The sequence below is a fragment of the Thunnus thynnus genome, chromosome 3 (genome assembly GCF_963924715.1).
Source record: "Thunnus thynnus chromosome 3, fThuThy2.1, whole genome shotgun sequence".
NCBI lineage: Eukaryota > Metazoa > Chordata > Actinopteri > Scombriformes > Scombridae > Thunnus > Thunnus thynnus.
The window spans coordinates 27,657,768-27,679,756 of record NC_089519.1 but is presented as its reverse complement, the minus strand read 5'-3'; the positions used below and the strand labels follow the sequence as shown (position 1 = coordinate 27,679,756).

At 38.9% G+C, this 21,989-nt stretch overlaps 2 protein-coding genes across 3 annotated transcripts in view; both read left to right on the top strand.

Annotated features, from left to right (window-relative positions):
* The window catches only part of LOC137179987 (protein kinase C beta type-like), a 39,377-nt gene extending 26,762 nt beyond the window's left edge, over positions 1–12,615 (top strand). The window contains exons 7-17 of one of the 2 annotated variants that reach the window (XM_067585123.1): positions 11–145; positions 270–366; positions 490–633; positions 719–892; positions 1,022–1,113; positions 2,202–2,264; positions 2,363–2,501; positions 2,588–2,668; positions 2,759–2,866; positions 4,369–4,509; positions 10,768–12,615. In XM_067585123.1, coding sequence (XP_067441224.1) covers positions 11–145; positions 270–366; positions 490–633; positions 719–892; positions 1,022–1,113; positions 2,202–2,264; positions 2,363–2,501; positions 2,588–2,668; positions 2,759–2,866; positions 4,369–4,509; positions 10,768–10,920 — 1,327 coding nt within the window. In that variant the 3' untranslated portion in view covers positions 10,921–12,615. Of the gene's footprint in view, positions 1–10; positions 146–269; positions 367–489; positions 634–718; positions 893–1,021; positions 1,114–2,201; positions 2,265–2,362; positions 2,502–2,587; positions 2,669–2,758; positions 2,867–4,368; positions 4,510–4,959; positions 8,051–10,767 lie in introns of those variants that run through there. The other variant, XM_067585122.1, reaches the window with a different exon arrangement.
* A 2,234-nt stretch (positions 12,616–14,849) lies between these two features.
* On the top strand, positions 14,850–20,987 carry cacng3a (calcium channel, voltage-dependent, gamma subunit 3a). Its single transcript, XM_067585968.1, has 4 exons — positions 14,850–15,678; positions 19,285–19,368; positions 19,500–19,640; positions 19,744–20,987. Exons 1-4 carry the CDS (start codon positions 15,468–15,470, stop codon positions 20,298–20,300), a joined length of 993 nt encoding a protein of 330 aa, XP_067442069.1. The 5' UTR covers positions 14,850–15,467; the 3' UTR covers positions 20,301–20,987.
* The last annotated feature ends 1,002 nt before the right edge of the window (positions 20,988–21,989 follow it).

Sequence of the window (21,989 nt, the reverse complement as noted above, 5' to 3'; positions counted from 1 at the left end):
CATTTATCAGCAACCTAAAAGAAAGCGACAAAGACCGCCGTCTGTCGGTGGAGGTCTGGGACTGGGATTTGACCAGCAGGAATGACTTCATGGGATCTCTGTCCTTTGGGATCTCAGAGCTACAAAAGCAAGGAGTAGATGGATGGTAAGATGTTGAAGTTGAACCCGTGTGCAAAACAAGGATGTGAATATTTAAGGGCTTTATTGTCATTGTCTGGTGTTAATCCTGGTCTTTACCGACATCGCTTTTTTTTTATTCTGGGGTTTAGGTTTAAGATGCTGTCCCAGGAGGAAGGAGAATACTTTAACGTTCCCGTCCAGCCAGATGGAGAGGATGGTAACGAGGAGCTACGACAAAAGTTTGAGGTGATGCACACAGGCTTAACGACGCAGAATAACAACAGTTGTTTTTTTTTTTTTAAATATCAGGATTATTTTTTCTTCCCTCATAATCATCTTTCCTTCCTTCCTTTCCCCTCATCTCTCCAGAGGGCGAAGGTAGGTCCAGGGAAGCCTACAGACTCCTCTTCCTCTTCCTCGGTCTGCAAATACGACAGCAACGGCAATCAGGACCGCGTCAAGCTCTCTGACTTCAACTTCATCATGGTTCTGGGAAAGGGCAGCTTTGGCAAGGTGATGCACGTTCACGGACGTTTGTGAGTCGCATTGAATCAGCGGCGTGAATCTCACCTGTTTACTTCTCACGGACTCTTCTCAGGTGATGCTGGCTGAGAGGAAGGGTACGGACGAGCTGTACGCCATAAAAATCCTAAAGAAAGACGTGGTGATCCAGGACGATGACGTGGAGTGCACCATGGTGGAGAAGAGAGTCCTCGCTCTGTCTGGGAAACCGCCTTTCCTCACTCAGCTGCACTCCTGTTTCCAGACAATGGTACGACACGACGTCTCGCATTAACAGAAACATGAGAACCCACAACTATTTTATAGATCGATGATGACTTATTCATCCCTGATCCTTCTTTCTCATCTCCTTCCTTATTCCTTTGTCCTTGTTCTCCAGGACCGATTGTATTTTGTGATGGAGTATATTAATGGAGGAGACCTCATGTACCAGATCCAACAGGTTGGAAAGTTCAAAGAGCCTCATGCTGTGTGAGTAAACACACCAAAACAACAACATGTTTTATGTTATAGTATCAATATCGCCTTTCTGCTAAAAACAGTATCATGTATCATCCAGTACGGTGTGATCTCCTGTTCTTATTGAGCCTTTAAAATTTGTTTTTTCTGTGTTATGCTCTGTTTCACTGATATCTGTTCCTCTTTTGCAATATTTTGGGCTAATCTGACCAAACATTTTAAAGGATGTACAAATTTAGATTTAGATAACCCTTTTATTTACATAGTATGTGTCAGGTGCCTGCAGCTGCTTCACAGTAAAAGAGCTACTGTATTGATAGTTAATACATTATTTGAACACTTTGCATTTAACTCAACTCATTTACTTTTATGCAAAAGCAAAGCATGATAGTTGTAAGATCTTAAAAGGCTTATTAAGATGTATACAAATATTTTCATGACTAGTCGATTCATCATTTTATCTATAAAATGTCAGAAAAGAGAGAAAAATGGCTGTTAAAATTTCTTAAAGGTCAAAGAGACGTCGTCAGTTACCCTGTTTTGTCCAATCAACGGTCCAAAATCCAACGTTATTCAGTTTACTATCATGTATGACACAGAAAACCTTCAAATTCTCACATTTGAGAAGCTGCAACCACTGAACATTTGGCATTTATGGTTAAAAAATGACTAAAATGACTATTTGATTATCAAAATAGCTCTAGTAATGTGATTATGTAGGTTGGTGACAACAATATGAAGTAGTTCACAATAACATCATCTTGAATAACTCTCACAATAGCATCTCTCATCATTTATGAGTGTCATCAGATATTATATTGGGATATTACAGCATCTTTTACTCATATTGTCCGCACCTTTTTTTCTTTTATTTAAATATACTCTCCCACTTTACTGACCACTTGTTACTGTGTTTTATCATTTAGGAATAGTGTAAACTCTGTGTTCAAGGGGTACAGTAGTGTATTTGTGTATGGAGATTATCTACCTATATTGTATGTACTTACGTATTTTTCTATATGCAGCTGTGTTGTTGTCTCACATCTAACACACACTCTATTGTGTGTCCATATCTATAAACTGGTGTTTGTGTATTTCAGGTTCTATGCTGCAGAGATTGCCATCGGACTCTTCTTCCTTCACTCCAAAGGCATTGTGTATCGGTGAGTTCGTTTGTGAATCAAATCTGCTATGTGATTATTCACAAACATCTCCGAGTAGTTTGTGTGTTTATCACTTGTGTGTGTGTGTGTGTTTGCAGGGATCTGAAGCTGGACAACGTGATGCTGGACTCTGAAGGCCATATAAAGATCGCCGACTTCGGCATGTGCAAGGAGAACATGCTCGATGGAGTTACCACAAAGACTTTCTGTGGAACACCAGACTACATCGCCCCTGAGGTGTGTTTACATGCTGTGTGGTAACTGGTCTTGTTTTCATCCTTTTTAACTTGATACTTGATCCTTTCTGACTTTGTGTTTTGTAGATCATCGCCTATCAGCCTTATGGGAAGTCTGTGGACTGGTGGGCCTTCGGAGTACTGCTCTATGAAATGCTCGCTGGACAGGTTTGTATCCATTAACTATAGTCCCTTTATAATTGAAAACACTCAACTGTGACAAGAACTGAAAACGCTAAAGTATATTTCTGTGTCCAGCCGCCTTTTGACGGGGAGGACGAAGATGAGCTGTTCCAATCGATCATGGAGCATCATGTCTCTTATCCGAAATCCATGTCCAAAGAAGCTGTTGCAATCTGCAAGGGGGTGAGAACACATGCTCAAATGCACATACTGTATACATACAGACTCAATCTGACCCCTAATCCCTCACCCTGTCTGCTCTGAACACTGCAGCGTTCATCAGAGCTGATTCTCCACTAATTGCTGTAAAACTGCAAGTTACGAGTAAAGGAGGAAATGTTAAAAATTTAAATTCCGTTTTGCTAATTTGTAAACACTGTTTTGGTAAAACACATTAATATACACTTGCGAGCCACTTTATTAGCTACATCTGTATATGGCTGCAACAAAAGATTATTTTTATTATTGATTAATCTGCTGATTATTTTCACCATTTTTCATTTGGTCACATCAGAAAATAATGAAAAAATGCTCATCACAACATCCTGGAGTTCAAGGTGACGTCCTTAAATGTCTTATTTTGTCCGACCAACAGTCCAAAACTCCAAAATATTAAATCTACAGTGATGTAAGAACAAGAAAAGCAACAAATTCTCACCTTTTTAGAGCCTTTAACCAGCAAATTTTTGGCATTTTTGCTTGAAAAATAACTTTGTACTTTTCATTCTATTATCAAACTAGTTGTGATTAATCTACCAAATGTTGCTCTAGTTCTGTACAACTGAACTAGACTGTAAATGCAGTCTAATACAGCAGCTCAGCTCTGCCATGAACTATTTGAAAGCTTATAAATTGTAAGAATCTGTCAAGATAATGATAGATCAGCTTTACCTTAAAAACTAACAAACTGCATTTTTATGAATGTGTTCATGTATTTCCTCCCTTCTGATATGTTTATCCTATTTACCTCTTTATTTATCTCATCCCTCCTTACCCCCTGAGTGTGACTTAAAGCAGCTATAATGGATATTTTTATAATGACTACATAATGTGAGAGGCGTTGCTTGTAATGATGAACCTACTGAGAATTATCACCCGACTCTGCAGGTGTAAAGAGCTTTATAGCGAGTTCCAGCTCATTGTTTAGCTGTCTGCCTGCACATTTACCGTTGTGGTTCACTATCACTTCTCTCATAGTGTCATTTTCGGCCACAGCAGGCAGCTGTTTTCAGAGAGAGCTAAAACTCTGCTGTACACTACCTGCTCAGCACTAAATGGCACGCAGACACAGTTAGCGACTAGCTGGTGAACATATTGAAGCATTTAGCAATTTAAGAGCCACATATTTCCCTCAGGAGTTGATAGAGACCAAAAACAGAGCTAAAAGAGAGTTAATATTTACATATATGACTTATATTCACCGTGTGGACAGAAACATAACTCCAAATGAATGATGATAATGTTGCTCCGTAACTGCTGGATGTATAAATAAGCAACTGTTTGCTAAGAAGTTCAATATATCAACGTAAAAGGTCACAACTTTCCCCCAAAACATCACTTATTGTTGCTTAAATGCAGATGTAGTGAAGGACTAGTGGGTATGGAAAGAGACGTTATATACACACACACACACACACACACACACACACACACTCCTCTCACATGGTGTCTGTGTGTGATTTTAGCTGATGACCAAGCACCCAGGTAAGCGTCTGGGCTGTGGTCCAGAGGGGGAGAGAGACATCAAGGAGCACGCCTTCTTCCGCTATATAGACTGGGAAAAACTGGAGAATAAAGAGGTCCAGCCGCCTTTCAAACCTAAAGCTGTGAGTATTTTACACATTCTCACTCTTCAGCTGTTGATTATAACCTGAAACTCACTGATCGCCACAGAAATTGGTTACAAACACTGAAGGAAATGACACATACGATTAGGTCAAACTCTGGAGGTAAGTCGTAGAAACGATTTAGATCGCTCATCCTCCCCGAACCCAACCATCACCTGCCATTGGTCACTACTCTGACAAATGCAGAGTTTGTGATTGTAGTCACCAATGATAACGCTGAAATATCACTGGCTCATATATGGACCAATGGAAATCCACAGTTTCGGCTGTGAGTGATTTTATTGGTTGATGCCATGTTTTAGTTGTATTTCTCTTTTTTCTCTTTGTTTGTTGTTGTCCTTTTTTTCTTACATCCCTCATCATACTCACTCCATCCCCCTCCCCACATCTCTCTCTCTCTCTCTCTCTCTCCTCTCCTTTCCATGGCAGTGTGGGCGTGATGCGGAGAACTTTGATCGTTTTTTCACACGCCACCCCCCAGAGCTGACCCCCCCAGATCAGGAGCTTATAGCCAACCTGGACCAGGAAGAATTCCAAGGCTTCTCATTTGTTAACCCTGAGTACCCTCACACAACTCACTGACCATGCCACATATCACTGGGCTGCACTAGTAAACCCCCCACCTCAGACACATACACAAAAAAATGAAAAAAAAAAAAAAAATCATATCCAGGCTGTATTCGGCAGGGTGAAAAGGTTAAAGGAAGAGTTCAACACTTTGGGAAATGTGCTGACTTGCTTTCTTTCTGAGAGTTACAAGAGAAGATTGATACTATTCCCATGTGAGATTAGCCTAGCTTAGCATAAAGACTGGAAGCTGGGGGAAACAGATCGCTTGGATCTCTCCAAAATTCAAAAATACGCCTACAAACACCTCTAAAGCTAACATGTTGTATTTCATTTGTTTAATCCACATACAGAAATGTAAAAATGATCATTCGCGGTTTTAAGGGTAGATACGTGATTTAACTATTTCTTGGCGAACAACAGCCAGGTGCAGTGACTTCTCAAAGTCTTGTCATCAAACACACACCATGTAATTCCCCCTAAAACCGACAGACTCACGAGGGTCGCCCAGGACCCGCAAGGTGAGGGTCACGTGACCCTCAGAGACAGCCAGTGGTCTAATTTTCAGTAGCCTTGCTAGCTAGTCTTATGGTCCTGTAAAAGGGCCGTCCATGAAGAAGCTCGTAACACAATAAGTGCCCAAGGAGAGTAAAATTCTCTGCAGTGAAGAGAAAACACAGTAAAGCCGTGTTTCTTTATTTTTCTATTAAGTTTTGACAAACCAGTAGCTTTACCTTACCACTGTGATTCGAAGGTAATCAAAAAAATAAATGGATGTGTAGCGAAGAAATATGACTTTATACCCTTCATAAGTATTCTTGCAAACATGATGTCTAGGTAACCACATTTTGAAAACCACATTAAATATCTCTTTGAGCTTTAGAGGTGCTGGTAGGTGAATATTTGAACTATGCAGATTAGCCAGCTGTTTCAGTCTTTATGCTAAGCCAGGATTATCACCCCCTTGCTCTAATTCTGTACTTAAAGGGGAATTCCACCAATTTAACAAATCAAAGTCTGTTTACAGGTCTACTACATATGTGAAAAAAGTCTTTTGAAGCCTCGTTGTGGCTCCAGACGTCTGATGAATTGCTTTGAGTGATGTCACTTTCAGTTTGGGCTGAAGAGTTTGAAAATGAATAAAATCTGGGGCTGTGGAGTTAGACAGAGGTGAGGTTATCAGACCTCTGCAGCTCGCTCCTCATCTCAGCTCGAGGTTACATTAGCTGCTACTAGCATAATAGACTTGAATCTCCAACTGAATTGTCGGTTGTGAAGTTGCATTATGGGCAACGAAGGCGCCATGTTTGGACAAGGAGTAAGAATTCATGGAATAAAAGACGTTATCTCTGGTTCTGCTGTATCAGTTTTGATGTTTTTTTTTTTTTTTTAAACTGTCCATCGTGAGTCCGACAATGTTGTAGTAGAGAGATACTAAATCTGTGGAGTTCTCTTTTCATCTCACTCTCAGAAAGAAAGAATGAGCACATTTCCCAAAATGTCAAACTACTTCTTTAAATAACATCCAGATGGAAATGCAGACAGGTGCTCAAACGCTAACAATCAGGAGAAATAAACAGATAATCACGTGTCAAGTTGCCAGTAGGAGACTAGTCTTGTTTCTAGCGGTCACTCTGTTTTCAGTTCACTGTGGATTAGCACGTCATGTTATCCTGCTGCTCTCATATCAGCTCTACTGGCTGTATTTCTATCTTCAGTGCACAAACGTTGCTCACTCCTGAATGCTGCCCGGCTCCTTACAACACCGGCAGGTTCAGGTCGGAGTCCGACCTCGGGGCCGATCTGAACCTGCTCTCTCTCTCTGTGTCACCCTCCCTATAACTGCATATTGACTATGACCTATCAGTAATATTGATGAGTGTACTATGATCACATATTGGTAATATTCACACTGTGTAAGTGAAAACTGACCAATTGCTTTGCTTTGATTGTTTGAGTACTAATCAGTTTCCTAATGTTGACTTTACTTTTGTCTATAGGACCAAATACTTCTACACTTTCTGTTCAGTCAGTGTTGTGGTGAGCTTATCGGAAAATTTTTGCTGATTTCATTTTTAACCAGTCAGAGGATAGAAGTCTCTATACATGCAGTCAGCAAGGATGTAGGTCAACGTCAAGTTACTGTTTTTTGACTGAAAACTCATCACTTTTCTCCTGATTCATCACTCAAAGCATTACACTGTGTTTTTAACGATACAGAGGGCATATCTTTTTTGCTTGTAAACAACCATTTTTGGGGGAATTTCACTTTCTGTGAAGCCCTGTAGAGTCTTGTGAAGCTGGTAGTTTGTTAGCATACAGAAACACGATGTCCAAAAGTGCCAAAATACAGTTCAGCTTCATGAGGGTGCAGTCAAAATATGTCCTTAACAACTGTGATGAAGGGCAGCCATCTTGTGCCATTTTACAGTACATGTATGATTATTAGAATATGCATTATAGCTTATCTGTTCTCCGACAATACAACCCTTTTAAAGTCATTTTCATATATAAAACAAACTGTCTGAGAAGACAAAGTGTGTTTCAATGTGAGACTGGTTGTATTATCTTTTTGTAACTGTGTAATGATGCAGGGTAGTAACGTGTCAAATCTAGTTCTTTGAGCTTGTACTGTATCAAAAAGGGGAGGTGGCGGCATGATGACATCACTTTTTGTTGTCATGACAAAATTTATGTTATACAAAGATGACAGATGATGCTGCCAGGTGAAGAAAGTGAGCGTTTATTGTGATGACGGCAACGGTGACGAAACATTTATGATATAACGAGATATAGTATGAAAGAAAACATATACATATATATATATATCAAGTTCTACATCAGAGAGATATTTGGATAAATTGTTATGGATGAGAGAGATGCTTCTGTGGATTGTGTAACTGTCCTGTATGACTGGAAACTGATAATATACTCACTGGTGCCTACCAGACTACTTCTGCTGTGTCTGCCTTGTTACTGCTGTTACACCCAAAAAACACTAAAAGAAGTAGAGCAACTTTTTGGGACATATTTGGTTTCTTGCTGAGAGTTAGACGAGAAGATTGATGCCACTGAGAGTGTTTATCAATCTTCTCATCTTACTTAGTCAATAAGTAATGATAATATAATAATAATAATAATAATATCCAAAATGTCTCACTATTGCTTGAACCCTCCTATTTAGCATTCATAAGCAATATCAACAAAAAAAGTTCATAACGCACTATGGTTTAGTTGTAAGCTGATATAAGGACATTTCTATATATTTATTAATGCATTTGTTAACAGTTATAACTTCATAACGGGTCAATCAACAGTTGGAGATTATGAACCCTTGATTTCTGGTGTTGTTAATGGAAACTAACATTAGCTACTGTTAGTTCTCTGAAGCTTAGATGATGATTTTCAATTCAACTCACTTCAGGAATATTTTGGTATCTGTTACCTTAACGACTTTATATATATATATTCTATGTGTAAAAAAGCGAGTGAGGTAATGTTCTGCTTAGTGCGGCAGCTGCTAGCGAGTATTTGCTATTTTGTCACAGTTGAAGAGGGAAAATTCATCTTAACTGACCTTTAAAGCAAGTTAGGTTCAGCAGCAACTTACTATGCAAACTGTTGGGAAAAATCACTTGTTTTCATATAATATGCAAACAAGAATTGATGTGACTGTGTGTACAGTGCAAAATAATAATAATAATGTGGAGTTCCTCTTTAATAAATGATTAACATAACATAGCTGTAATTATATTTAATTACACATGAACAAATCCTTAGAATGTTTTATAAATTTATTACATTTAACTAATACACACAATTTATCACAGGCGAGTTTCAAATGTTTTAACAAGTGTGTTCAAAACTTATGAAGACATGTTGACCTTCAAACTTTCATTCATGTAATAGTCAAACTACAGTCATAATAATAATAATAATAATAGTAGTAAAAAATCTTAACTTTATGTCCATTGCTCAGTTTCTTTATAAAAAGATTAATACTTCATTAATAAATATAATAAATACTTTATATAAAATATGAAGACATATGTGAATAGAAGTGTCATATTGTTCATTTATTAAATGTTTATACACCAGTTATGGTGATTCACAATTTATACACAGTTATAGCTGTCAAAGACATTAATAAACACTAAATGTTCTTGCTTTAACTACATTATAGTGTGCTTTAAACCATTTATTAATTGTTATAAAGTGCTTAAAAATGCTAAATATGAAGGGTTAAATAAAATTTTACCCACAAAGAAAACAAAACACACACACTGTAAACATAAAACATGCAGCTCACATCTGCTTCACATACAAAAAAACGAGCTGAATTAGTGTACGAGGACCAGTGGTAGAGATGGGAAAGTTTCCGGTCCCTCCTCAGTTCAGCTGGAAGCCCTGTGATGAGACAAAAGGAGGAGGTAGGAAACTAAACGCTCTGTGTGATCTGTGTGTGTTTGATACATGTGTCTTGCCTGAGGCTCACTGCTTCTCCTCCCTGTGTGAAATCTTTTCCGGTTGTGGTTTGGTCTGCAGCTGGTCTTTTTTATCGATCCTTGTCTGTACTGGAACATTTCCTCTCTCTGGCTCTGGGAGTTTGTCTTGGATCTATCTGCATCTGTGCTGTTGAACTGTTTCAGGGGGTCTTCTCCATCTCTCGACTGTGTTTCTGGGTCTGTTGGCAGGGTGTGTTTTTGTTTTTGTCGACTTGCTCCCCCCAGTCCTGTATGGAGTCATTGGTGTGTTGTGCTGAGTCCAGACTTCAGAGTCATCCTTGTGGTGCCACCCATTGACAGATTATCAGAGGTGTGGACTCAAGTCGTGAATCTGATGACTTTAGATTCGACAAAATCAAGATAGACTTAACAAACGACTTTGACTTTAACACTAATGACTTGTGACTTCACTTTTACTTTAGACTCAAGACCACCATAAGTCCAAAAGCTTACAAAAGCTGCATTTATTAATATTTTTGTTTCAACAGTGGATCAAATGTCGACCTGTAATGTCAATGGGGTTTTTTTATAGTGTAGTTTTTAACTCCCACAGGGAATTAATATTAACTAAGTTTCCCTCAGCTTTTAGCGTCTTTCAGCTCATTGTTTTGTTTTTTCCATTCTCACTCACATCGTTTCCAGCAGCACCAGGCAGCTGTTTTCAGCAAAAAAAAAAGCTCTTGTTGGAGCTCCCCACTAGCCGAATGGTTAATGTGCATTTGACATAACTGCAACATCACTGCTTCAATTCCAGCCAGGAACCCTTGTTGCATGTCATACCCATTGTCATGAAAATGTTGCTTTATGTCTGTCTGATGTATAAATGAGTAACTGTTTGCTAAAGTGAAAACACTTATTTCCAACATGGTCCCTTGACTTGGACTTGACTCTGCACTTCATAGACTTGAGACTCACTTGTGACTTGCAAATCACTGACTCTGTCCCACCTCTGCAGATTATTATTAAAATATGTCTTTCTGTGTGCTGAAAAAGTGGACTTCCCTTTCCTCCTTCTCTACCCGTCGTCATTGTGCTTCTATGGGAAAGTTGTTTCTTTTTGCTTGTTGTCAAACTTGTTAAAAATGCCTTTTTAACGCTGTGTAAAATTCATTCCAACTTCATTTTTCTGACTCTTTCTCTCTCCGTCTCCGTCTCTCTGCGGCAGAAATCTCGCCGTGACGTGGGCAACTTCGACAAGGAGTTCACAAAGATGGCGGTGGAGCTGACGCCAACAGACAAGCTCTTCATCATGAATCTGGACCAGAACGAGTTTCAAGGCTTCTCTTACACCAACCCTGAATTCATCATACAAGTCTGAGGAATTCCTGTTGGTTAGACGCAGCCCAGCCAAGATTTAACTCCAAACCCGCACAGACCGGTTACATTTCATAGGAAGACCCATCCCGCATCTCATCGCCATCACCTGGACTCAAACCACTGAACCTGAAGCCAAAACGTCTCATACATACAAATCCTCAGACTCACATCAGCACCTTAAACATATTTACACTCCCACTGACGTCTAAAAACACACACACAGAAGAAACAGAATAAAACAAACTGGCTTTAGCTGCTGGTTGGTCACAGTGGGACTGAGCTTGACCAGTAGCCACATGGTAACAAACCAGTTTCCGGAAAACTGCAGGCGTGTGTAGTATTCACGGGACCTCGTCAATACAGAGGCCAGCGGTCAAGAGTCACAGCAAACGTGTAACTGTGTGTATTTGCTCCATCGATCAGCGACAGTGTGTGTGTGTTTGTTTACTCGATTTCCTTCTCTTCGGCCTGTAAAAGTTGCGTCATGAACATTCCATGATCAATATGTGTCATGTATGTGCTCAAACACACACACACACAAACATGTGTCTGTGCAGGCTGCGGTTTGGAGAGAAGGAAGGATTTTGAAAGTCCTGATTTATAACCTCATGTCTAAGTTAGTCCTGAACTTAGTCTTAAGCACGTCTCGTCTTCCAAATTGATGCAAAAAAAAAAAAGAAAAGTGAAAAAAAAAAGAGAGAAATCCCCCAAAATGCCTGTTTGGCAGCGATATTTAAAAAAATGTCTCTGTCTTTCTTCTTGCTTAATCTCTCCCTTCTCTATGGCACTGTGTACGCGGTGGGTTAGTGCTGTGTAGGCCTATACAGTCTTTGTGGTGCAGCTCCTCTATGCATGCCATATTTGTAGGTACAAGTAGTTCTTTAAAGATTTACTTTTTGACATATCAGAGATTAAAAACAAAACAAAAAAAAAAAACCTTTTGTGTCTTGAATTTAATCGATGCAAGTCAGTTTTGAAATATCCATCCAATATCCAAATCAAGTTTCAGTTTCCACTCCGAATGCTGTGTACGCTATCTCTAATAATGTCAATAAGAGTTTGCTTTACAGTACAAAGCACGGAACAAAGACTGTTTTTGGCTGTCCATGACAAGAAAATATGAGATTCTGTGGAATGAACATATAAAGTAGTCGTAATAATTCTGTATGACTTGTGTTTCAGTGTATATGTACATAGGAATGGGATATAGAGCTAGAAGTGGTTTTCATGTTATTGTACACTTCTCTATTTAACTCCTCACCACCCCATCCTCCCTTTTTTCTGTTTTATTTTACCCCTGCCAGCACCCTCACCTGTCAATTTTTTTTCTTTGTTTGACCTATTTTCTCCTCCTCTTTCTATAAAATCTCCATTTCATATCTTTTCTTTTTCCCTCTCCAGTCCCCAGCTAACACTCACATTAAGTAAGTTTTGAGGAGAAGGAACTGGGGAATGAGATAAGAAAGACAAGAGGGAGAGGAGAGGAGGGGAAAATAAAACGTTTTACTATGCAAAAGGCAGAAGAAGAAGAAGAAGAGGAAGAGTTGGAGAGAGGAAGGCAACTTTTATAAAGTGACCTAAAGAAATTGTGTAACAGGACAGTAATCTTGTGTTGCATGCGCTGTCTTAACCTGCGCGTGAGAGACACCTACAGTATGATACCTTCATTAAAATGAATTATCATAATACCATTTCAGTAACTCTGGCTCCTGTGTTTTCACTCTCTTTATCAATGTATCTCCACTTAAAGGACAGATTCATATATATATATATGTGTGTCTTTAAAACAATAGTCAGATGCTCATGTGAAGATTGAAGGAGGTTTAGCTCGCTGTAATTATTCCTCTTGTTCATATTAGCTATTAAAATATTTCTTCCTAATGTGCTTTCAATGTAAGTGATGGAAGACAAAATCTACAGTCCTGGTTCTGAGTTTCAAAAATGTATTTGAAAGTTTATATGATGATAATATGAGGCTTCAGCAGTCTGAGTTAATCAAATCAATTGGATCTCTTCCAAAGTTACTGTGTTTTTAGTACAATCCCCCCTTTGTGTTTCCCTGTTGAGCTGCAGTGGAAGAACAGTAACAAAAAGAGGGAATTTTGTACTAAAATGATAGAAACTTTGGAAGATATTCACTTGATTTGACTAATTTGGATGCCTGAAGCATCATATTATCTTCAGATAAACATATATTTTTCCAATTTTCCTTTAGGAAAGGATATTTTAATGGCCAGTATAAAGAGGAAGAATGATTACAGCAAGAAAAAACTGTTTCAATGTACATTTGGGCACCTGACTGTTGTTTAAAGACAGACTTGAAAAATTGTGATCATCCTTTTATCTTGAAATGAAGTACAACCACATATATTGTACAATTAGCAACAGCTACAAAAAGTGATTCAGTGATGACTCATTCTTTCAAAATAGACTTTAATCACGACTTTATGAAGACACTGTTTCAAAAGCAAATTTGTTTACTGATGATGACATTTTGCCTCGGACTCAGGATGGTGAAAAGGTCCCTGCCTGATAGTGTCAGTCTGTGCCAGCTGATTTGGTTGATTCATGGACTGAAAGCATAAATCTGGGAGGACAAAGTGAAAGAGCTGTGCTTGCTGAGATGCCCTTGAGCAAGTCCCTCAATCCCTAACTGCTCCAGAGGAGACTGTGGTTGTATCTGGCAGCTTCAAGGTGGCAATGTTTGTCATTTCTATTATATGCCAGTATCCAAAAGTACAAAATATCTAATTTAAATATAAAATATATATAATATAAAATTGAGTGTCAAATACTGCACTGTAAACACAAGTGAGCTGCTGTATATTTTCAATAACACTATGCAAACCGGATATTTTACTGCAACATAAGATGTGAAAAATGTATTTAAAATTATTTTATGACGAGGCACCATATTTTTTTGGTTTGTGCATTGATTGCTTTGGCTTTTCCACACACATGCTCTCCCACTTTATATTCAAATCTGTAAATATTCATATTCTCATTTATTTTTTATTCATTGATATGAGGGGGCCTGCGAGTCTCTTGGACAGCTCCTGTCCCATTTACTGTTGGATGGAATCCTGATGAGGATATTAATATGAAGGACGTGTAATGAGTAAACAGCTGTGATATCTGCCAAAACGCTCTTTGGAAATTAACATTTCTGGCTTATTTTGTACACTTCATTTACATACATGGAGGAGCAAAAAACTAGAGAAACATTAGGGCTGCAACTAACAGTTATAAATTAATTATAGATTATAGATAGACATTAATGTGCTTATTATTTCCTCAATAAATTGTTAAGTCTATAAAATGTCAGAAAAATGTGATAAAGCCCATCACATCCCATTTGACATTTTGTACATTAAACAATTTATTGATTACTTGAGAATATAAAGGTTAAACTTCTGAAATGAACAATATTCACATATTCATAGATTCTGAATTTTTCAATAAGGGAGAAGAAGAAGATGTCATTTTTTAGGATTAATCTAACAAGGCAATTGAACAGTTTGTTGAAAAGCCATATCAGACATAAATTATTATACAAAGCAGATTATTTTTAGATGTCATAAAACATGTCTGGAGGGGATCTTTGAATAAGGCAAGGCAAGTTCATTTGCAGAGTGCCTCTCATACACAAAGGCATTTCAAAGTGCTTTACATAATGCATTTAGAAAATATAAAAAGCAGCATAAAACATTAACATGCAAATTAGAAAGTTAGAAACATGTTCTAAATGACACTAAAAAGATGAATACAGAGAAATAAATAGACTACTAGATAAATAGGACTTATTAGGTAAAGCTGTAAGTGCAAGGGGTCAAAGGTATTTAAAATTCTGGCTTCAGGACTTAAACTTAGTTGAAGTGTTTCTCCAGTGTGTGAAGTTTTATAAAACTTCCACCACTGGTTATACTGGGTTACATTAAAGAACATGAATCACTGGAACCAACGAGCTGCTGTCCATGGTGCTGAACTGGCTGCACCGCTGGACTGATGCAGATGAAGGCAGCAGGTGTCACACACTCATTTACACACACACTCACACACTCACACACACAAAGGGAGGCGGGGTCATACTGCAGTGAGTGCCACGCAGAGTTGAGCTACATCAAACTAGATCGTGTCAGAGAGGCGCTGGTGTTGCTGTTTTTTTCTTTTTATCTCGGCTCTAGATTTATCCACTTTTTCTCCACTCAGCTGCTCTTTCTGCTCTGTTTCTACTATTATTGCACAACTGAAATCAAATCAGAAACATCCCGTGATCCTCTTCTGCGCCCTTGACATGGAAACACCTCAACTTTGTGAACAAAGTCCTGTGAATGTTTGGTTTAGAGGAAAAAACCTCCACAGTTGTCCAACGATGCGAGTTTAGCGCAGGTTGCGGAAGATGTGCACAGAAGTTGATTTTAATTCAGCCGGCTGGATCCACACAAAGATAAGACACCGGGGGAAAGTTTTTAAGAGTTTCTAAACCCTGCTGGTCTCTGTCAACTGGAGGAGGAGGAGGAGGAGGAGGAAGAAGAGGAGGAGGCCGACATGAGGCTGTGTAACCGGGGTGTGATGATGCTGCTGACCACGGCGGGGGCTTTCTGCGCCTTCAGCCTCATGACCATCGCCGTGGGAACGGACTACTGGCTGTACTCCCGCGGGATGTGCCGCTCCAAGAGCCAGAACGACAACGAGACCGTCCGCAAGAACGAGGAGGTCCTGACGCACTCAGGTCTGTGGAGGACCTGCTGCACTGAGGGTAAACATATGAACTGTGCCCCTGTCTGTGATGGCAAAACTCACTTTACATCTTCACTCTTTCACGGATTATTAGGATTTGCAACCAAAACTCACTCAACAGAAAAACTGTAAATTATAGCAATGATATTATTCTATATTAATGATATTAATATCATTCTTATCAGGCCTTTTACTTTCACTGAAGTAAAAATGTACTATAAAGCACCATGTCATTGTATTGACTTATAAATGCTACAGATAGGAAATAGGCTAGGATATCATTAGAGAACATTGCCTCTGCGGCTAATCATTACAACCAAGTTCATGATCTTGTGGAATTGACTAGACTAAATGAGAGTATTGGCAAACTTTATTTTTAGCACCCAAACAGTTTTGACACGATGTTCTATAAACTGAGCTGTCAAGTAAAGAGATAAAACAAAGTTAAAAAGAAACGTTTTACTGTGATTTCTGGTTTATTTCTACAGTAACTTTCTTAAAGTTAGAAAGTGCTTCAAGTCTTCATATAAATACTGTACCACAAAATAATGCAGCGATATCAGGAAAAGAGAAGAAAAGAAAACTACATCAAATCTTTGGGGTTATAGAAATGCTTCTTATGTCTCTACAGGAAAATCTGTAAAAGCTTCTTTAAATGTGGCAGCTGATCTGATACTGATGATAGAGGTAAAATAGACCTAAACCAGCTTTAATTAACCAGCCTGCTGAACCAAAAAGGCTCATTTAAAAACACATTGAAGTTACTTCTTTTTTATTTTTTATTTCTGCTTTAGTTGTTATAGAAAATGTGCGTTCCTGCAGCAGATCACGTGAAGCTTAAAGGGTTAAATCTGGTGATGGATGAAAATGACACTCGTCAATTATTTATACTTTTTAAATAGCATCTCTCATTCTCTTATCCTATATCCTCTGTTTGCTTTCCTCATATTATAATTATAATATTCAGCTTCTCTCTTTTCTCCCTCACACACACACACACACACACACACACACACGTCCTTCCTCCCAAACCCCCTCCCTCTGCTGCCCCACTATCACTAAGCTCCAAAATGGTTTAATGGAGAGGTAACAAAGCATGCAGAGGACATCAATGCCTCAACAATCTTGTGTGTCTGTCTGTCTTTGTATCAGACACAGACGGCTGCAGAACGTCTGTACATTATGTGCAATAAATTATAATAAGATGAGGCGGGCGGAGTAGATTTCTTTAGGATTATATTTGTTGATTGGTTGTTTGCATTTATTACAGTTAGTGTAGCCTAGTGCAGAGTTTGGGCACAGAGCCGTAGTTTCATTCATGTCAAACTACAACCAGATTTTGTATAAGAGCTTAAAGAAATGCAGAGCTGACAGTCACACATGCTGCAAGAAAAATAATTCTATAGAGTATAAAGGTGTGAACTGATGGAAAACCTCGTCTCTCTTTGTTTTCTATCATTTGAAATAAATGTTTTCTCAGTGGTGAATTTTCTCTCTGACCTGTTCACTGCGGCCGAGTTTTAACCACTGAATGAGTTTTGTTTTGGTAACCATGGTGACCGAGTCACATCATCAATACCGGTCAATCAGTGCAGCACATAGGGACACATTTATCAATATATATCCTCTGTGTGTGCAAATGTTGAAAGGCACCAAAGGTTAGTAAGAGCAGGAAACGTAAGTGCAGCTGATTTCAATTGTTCACAAAAACAACTAATTTGTTCAAATTCAAATACGTCTTGAAGGGTTTGTCTGTTTGGAAGTTTTATGGTTGTTGGGACCAGTTAGTGTTTGCGATGGTTTGGATTCTCGCCAACATATAGTGCCAGAGGATGTTTCCTCTCCTACAGAACATCTGTGAGTTAACTCATGTCTGTTTGACCCCGGTGACATTGTCACATTTACTTACTGTATGTAGAATATCATTGTAGGTCTTACGGTAACCAGTCAGTGATACGTCTACACAGAAAGAAAAGGACAGGAGCTACAGAAAAGTGAGAACATGTAGGCTAATGTGCAATGTATGTGCACTCTTCATGTCAATAGATGACGTGAAGACCAAACAAAGGCTTCATTAAAGCTAATTTGAGGTTCCTCTGTGCTTTGAATGTGATATGTGAAGAGCTGGTGACGCTTGCTAAGTTTAAAATGTTTAAAATGCCATTTTTATGGCAGAACTGGACTTTTTGAAGCCAACATACATTATATCCAGACCCTTGAACATGCTGGGTGTCTACTGAACTACTATGTGACGACTATGATGTTTTGTCTTCAGCAATTTGGACATGCTGGATTGTTGCTAGCATGCAACTGTTGTTGTGTGTTGTGTAGTGAATCTGGTTTATTGTCCAGGTTTTGCAGAAAAAGACAAACAGTATTTAATCTTAATTTGAGTTCAGTGAACCAACATTTAAATGAAGGAAATGTCAAAATTAGTATTAACTTAACTAAATTAACCAGGAAATTTGCAAGCTCCCACATATTTATTGCAATTTTTCAACCTGCAGGGTTTTTATCAGGCAAACATCCATGTAAACAAGAAATAAGCTAAATATATTATATGTACAGGCAAAAATGACCCCATCTGCAATTAGCTCCTTCACTCCTGTTAATCTGTTATGTTCAGAGAAAACACACAATGTAGCCAATGATACACTTTTTTAAACATTATTATTAAAATAGAAGAATATGCATAACTTAAATCAACCATTATCAAACTTGACAATACGTCAGTGCTACTTTTACGTGTCCAGAATGTACACAGGAAGTAGAGCTGTAACAATTAGTTGATTAAGCAATTAGTTGCCAACTATTAAATTAATCACCAGCTATTTTGATAGTTGGTTAATCACAGTCAGTCATTTTTTGAGAAGAAAATGTCCAAATTCTCTGATTCCAGCTTCTCAAATGTGAATATTTTCTGGTTTCTTTAGTCTTTTTTGACAGTAAACTGAATATCTTTGGGTTGTGGACTGTTGGTCGGGACAAAACTAGACATTTGAGGACATCACCTTGGGCTTTTGGAAACAGTTATTGATATTTTTCACCATTTTCTGACATTTTATAAGAGCAAACAACTAATCGATTAATTGAGAAAATGATCGACAGATTAGACAGTTATTCGCAGCCCTAACAGGAAGTGAAAGAAGCAACCCTGTTTCCTAGAAATTATACATAATACTCATTTACGACAGCAAATACATTTCGAGAGAAATGCAAAACCACCTGAATTTAATTTTTTTTATCAACATAATCAATAAATGTTAGTAATTTACAAACATATTTTCCAGGAGACATGAAAGAACATACTTCCGGTGGCAACTCTGCAGAAGAGATCCAAGTTTAGATAAACAACTCCCCACCTCCTCTTGGCAGACATACAAAATATTCTCAGTTAGGCTTGGAACTGAATTGAACTGAAAATCAATACAAAACAGCCCATCAAATGGTCGGAATCACATTAAGCATTATGCAAGTCATTGTTAGAGAGAGTATGCAAAGTGTACTGGGTCAAAGAGGATGTTGGTTCTAATAATTGTGCAGTAAATATGTCATGTAATGAAATGACACACAGAGCAGAGAGACGAGGAGGAACGTCGTGATGAACTTCTTTGTTTCCCTGCAGGAACATTTCGGGGCGTTTGCAAAGACATCGATCACTTTCCTGAAGATGCAGACTACGAGCAGGACGCTGCAGAGTATTTACTACGTGAGTAACACATGTGACTGTGAGACTTAACAACAGAAATACAAGTCACAGGAATTCAAATGTAATATATAACTGATTCTCCTCTCCTCTCCTCTCCTCTCCTCTTCTCTCCTCCTCTCCTCTCCTCTCAGGAGCAGTGCGAGCCTCCAGCCTCTTCCCCATCCTCAGTGTGGGTTTATTATTTCTCGGAGGTGTGTGCGTCGCTGCCAGCGAGTTCTACAAGTCGCGCTACAACGTCATCCTCAGCGCGGGTATACTCTTCGTCTCTGCAGGTCAGAAACAAAACCTCCACACACTGATTTTTCACTGATTATGTGCGTTTCCTACACTGTGTATCATCACACCTGATTCTCTCTATCGCCCTCACCTCTTCAGGTCTCAGTAACATCATTGGCATCATCGTGTACATATCAGCCAACTCAGGTGACCCCAGCCAGAGCGACAACAAGAAGAGCTACTCCTACGGCTGGTCTTTTTATTTTGGAGCTCTGTCCTTTGTGCTGGCTGAGATGGTTGGCGTCCTGGCAGTGCACGTGTTCATAGAGAAGCACCGGCAGCTGCGCACTAAAGGCCGGCCTTCACTCATTAAGCCGCCCATCTCCCGCACCTCATCTTACTACCGAAACCGTTACTACCATAACCGCTCCCGCCGATGCAGTTACAGGAGTAACCACAGTGCCGGGGACTCGACATCACACTCCTTTCGAGCATCCTTGATGCGAGACCGAGAGCCGTCCATCTCTGCTGAATCCAAGGTCGTGCCAGGTGTGCCGACAATGGGCTCAGACTTCATGCTCTACACGTTGACCTCGCCTCTGAAAGACGGTAAAATTGACATGGCTGTGGATGATTTAACCACTGCAGCAGCTCACAACAACACAGAGATACTGCCTGGAAACTGTGCCGCCAACAGAAGGACCACACCGGTCTGAGAGACGAGGAACAGGAGGAGGAGACGGTTATAACAGCAACTCCAACATCTAATTAGAGGAAGTTGTTTCCTTTTCTCAGAGAAGAAAGGGGAAAGTGTTTGGAGACTGAAGCAACCTGTATCTATGATTTACTGTTGACAAGCTCTAAGATGAAGAAATGAAGTAAACAAGAACACAATTTTGACATCTAACATGTTTGTGCTCTTTGTGTGTCGTACTGCTATGCTATTAAAGTAGCTATATCTACAGTGTATCTGTAGTGTGTGTGCGGATGAGTGTGTATAATAACAGGAATGTGTGTGTGACACAGACAGACATGCAGAGATAGACAGAAAGGGAGAGTTGTCAATGAAAATAAGAAATTATCGTATAGAAATACAAGACACACAAATACAGGCATCCGGGAAATGACATAACTAACTATGTCCTGTTTTTGTCCTCCTTTCTGTGGACCTAAGCTCAAAATCGAAACCCCATTAAATGCATTAGAACTCTCTCTATCTGTCTGTCACTGCGTGTGTTTTACGTGTCTGTGTGTGTGTGTTGCGTAAGCGTGTGTGTGAGCATGCATAAGTGTAACAAAGGTTCTGTCCTGACGGTTATGTTACTGAGTCTCTGTTTACATCAAATAAAGCTTATAAATGATAGGATTTCACAAAATGTTCTTTTCGGAGGGATAAGTGTGGTTCAAGGTGCAGTGTTGTGTTGTTGCTCTTGTGTTGCACAGCGCACACATCTCAGGTGTGTGTGTGTATAAGAGAAAGTGAGAGAGAATATTCAAATGTGTCCTTGCATGAGTGGGCTCACAAGCAAATGTCCAAGCCAAATGCAAATATATAAACAAAGGCACAAACAATTTCTCAAAAATAACTGACCCCGTGTGCTGAAAAATATTGTGACCTTCATGTGTGAACACGCACGAACAGATGATGGAAGGACAGACCTACAGCTGCTGAACAGCAGGCAGACTGAAACATGATGCGTCACCAAAATTAAATCAAATTTTGCTTTATCGGCATGAATGTCACAACAATGATATTGCCAAAGCATCAAGAATCAATGAAACAAAATAACATTAACACAACATTAGGATTCATATATATATATATATATATATATATATATATATATATATATATATATATACAGTATATCCTATGCGTGTGCGTGTGTGTGTCTAGGTCATTCACTGTCCCTCAGGTGAACATGAATACACTCACAGTGACCACACAAGAAATTACCTGACATCACCATTACACATACTATAGTTGCCATGTCAACAGTACAAACCACTTAACACCTCTGGTCATGTTTTAAGATATTTAAAAATAATCTGCTTGGAATAATCAATTGTGTCTGATATGTTTTTTTCTGCAGAAAAAAGTTAAATTTAGCTTGTTAAAAATCAAGAATCTATGAATATGCATATATTGTTAATTTAAAAAGTTGAACTGCTGGATATAATATGTCTCCTTCTTCACTGAAAAGTCAGTTCTCAGTGAATGAATCATGATTGGCTCCAAACTTGTTGTGATGTCACAAATCATGCTCATAGGCACACAAAGTAAGCTAAAGAAATTCGGGCAAGCACAGAGAAACTTTCCACTTCCAGCAAATTAATGTGAAAACCACCTTCTAGTGTCAAACTCTGCACATAGACGACATCAATCTGCTCAAACATCCAATTTT

Excerpts from the sequence above, each read along its gene's own strand:
- cacng3a (XM_067585968.1), top strand. The coding sequence starts at position 15,468 with ATGAGGCTGTGTAACCGGGGTGTGATGATGCTGCTGACCACGGCGGGG. Across the intron at positions 19,369-19,499 it reads CGCTGCAGAGTATTTACTAC|GAGCAGTGCGAGCCTCCAGC; the intron begins GTGAGTAACACA and ends CTCTCCTCTCAG. Across the intron at positions 19,641-19,743 it reads TATACTCTTCGTCTCTGCAG|GTCTCAGTAACATCATTGGC; the intron begins GTCAGAAACAAA and ends TCACCTCTTCAG.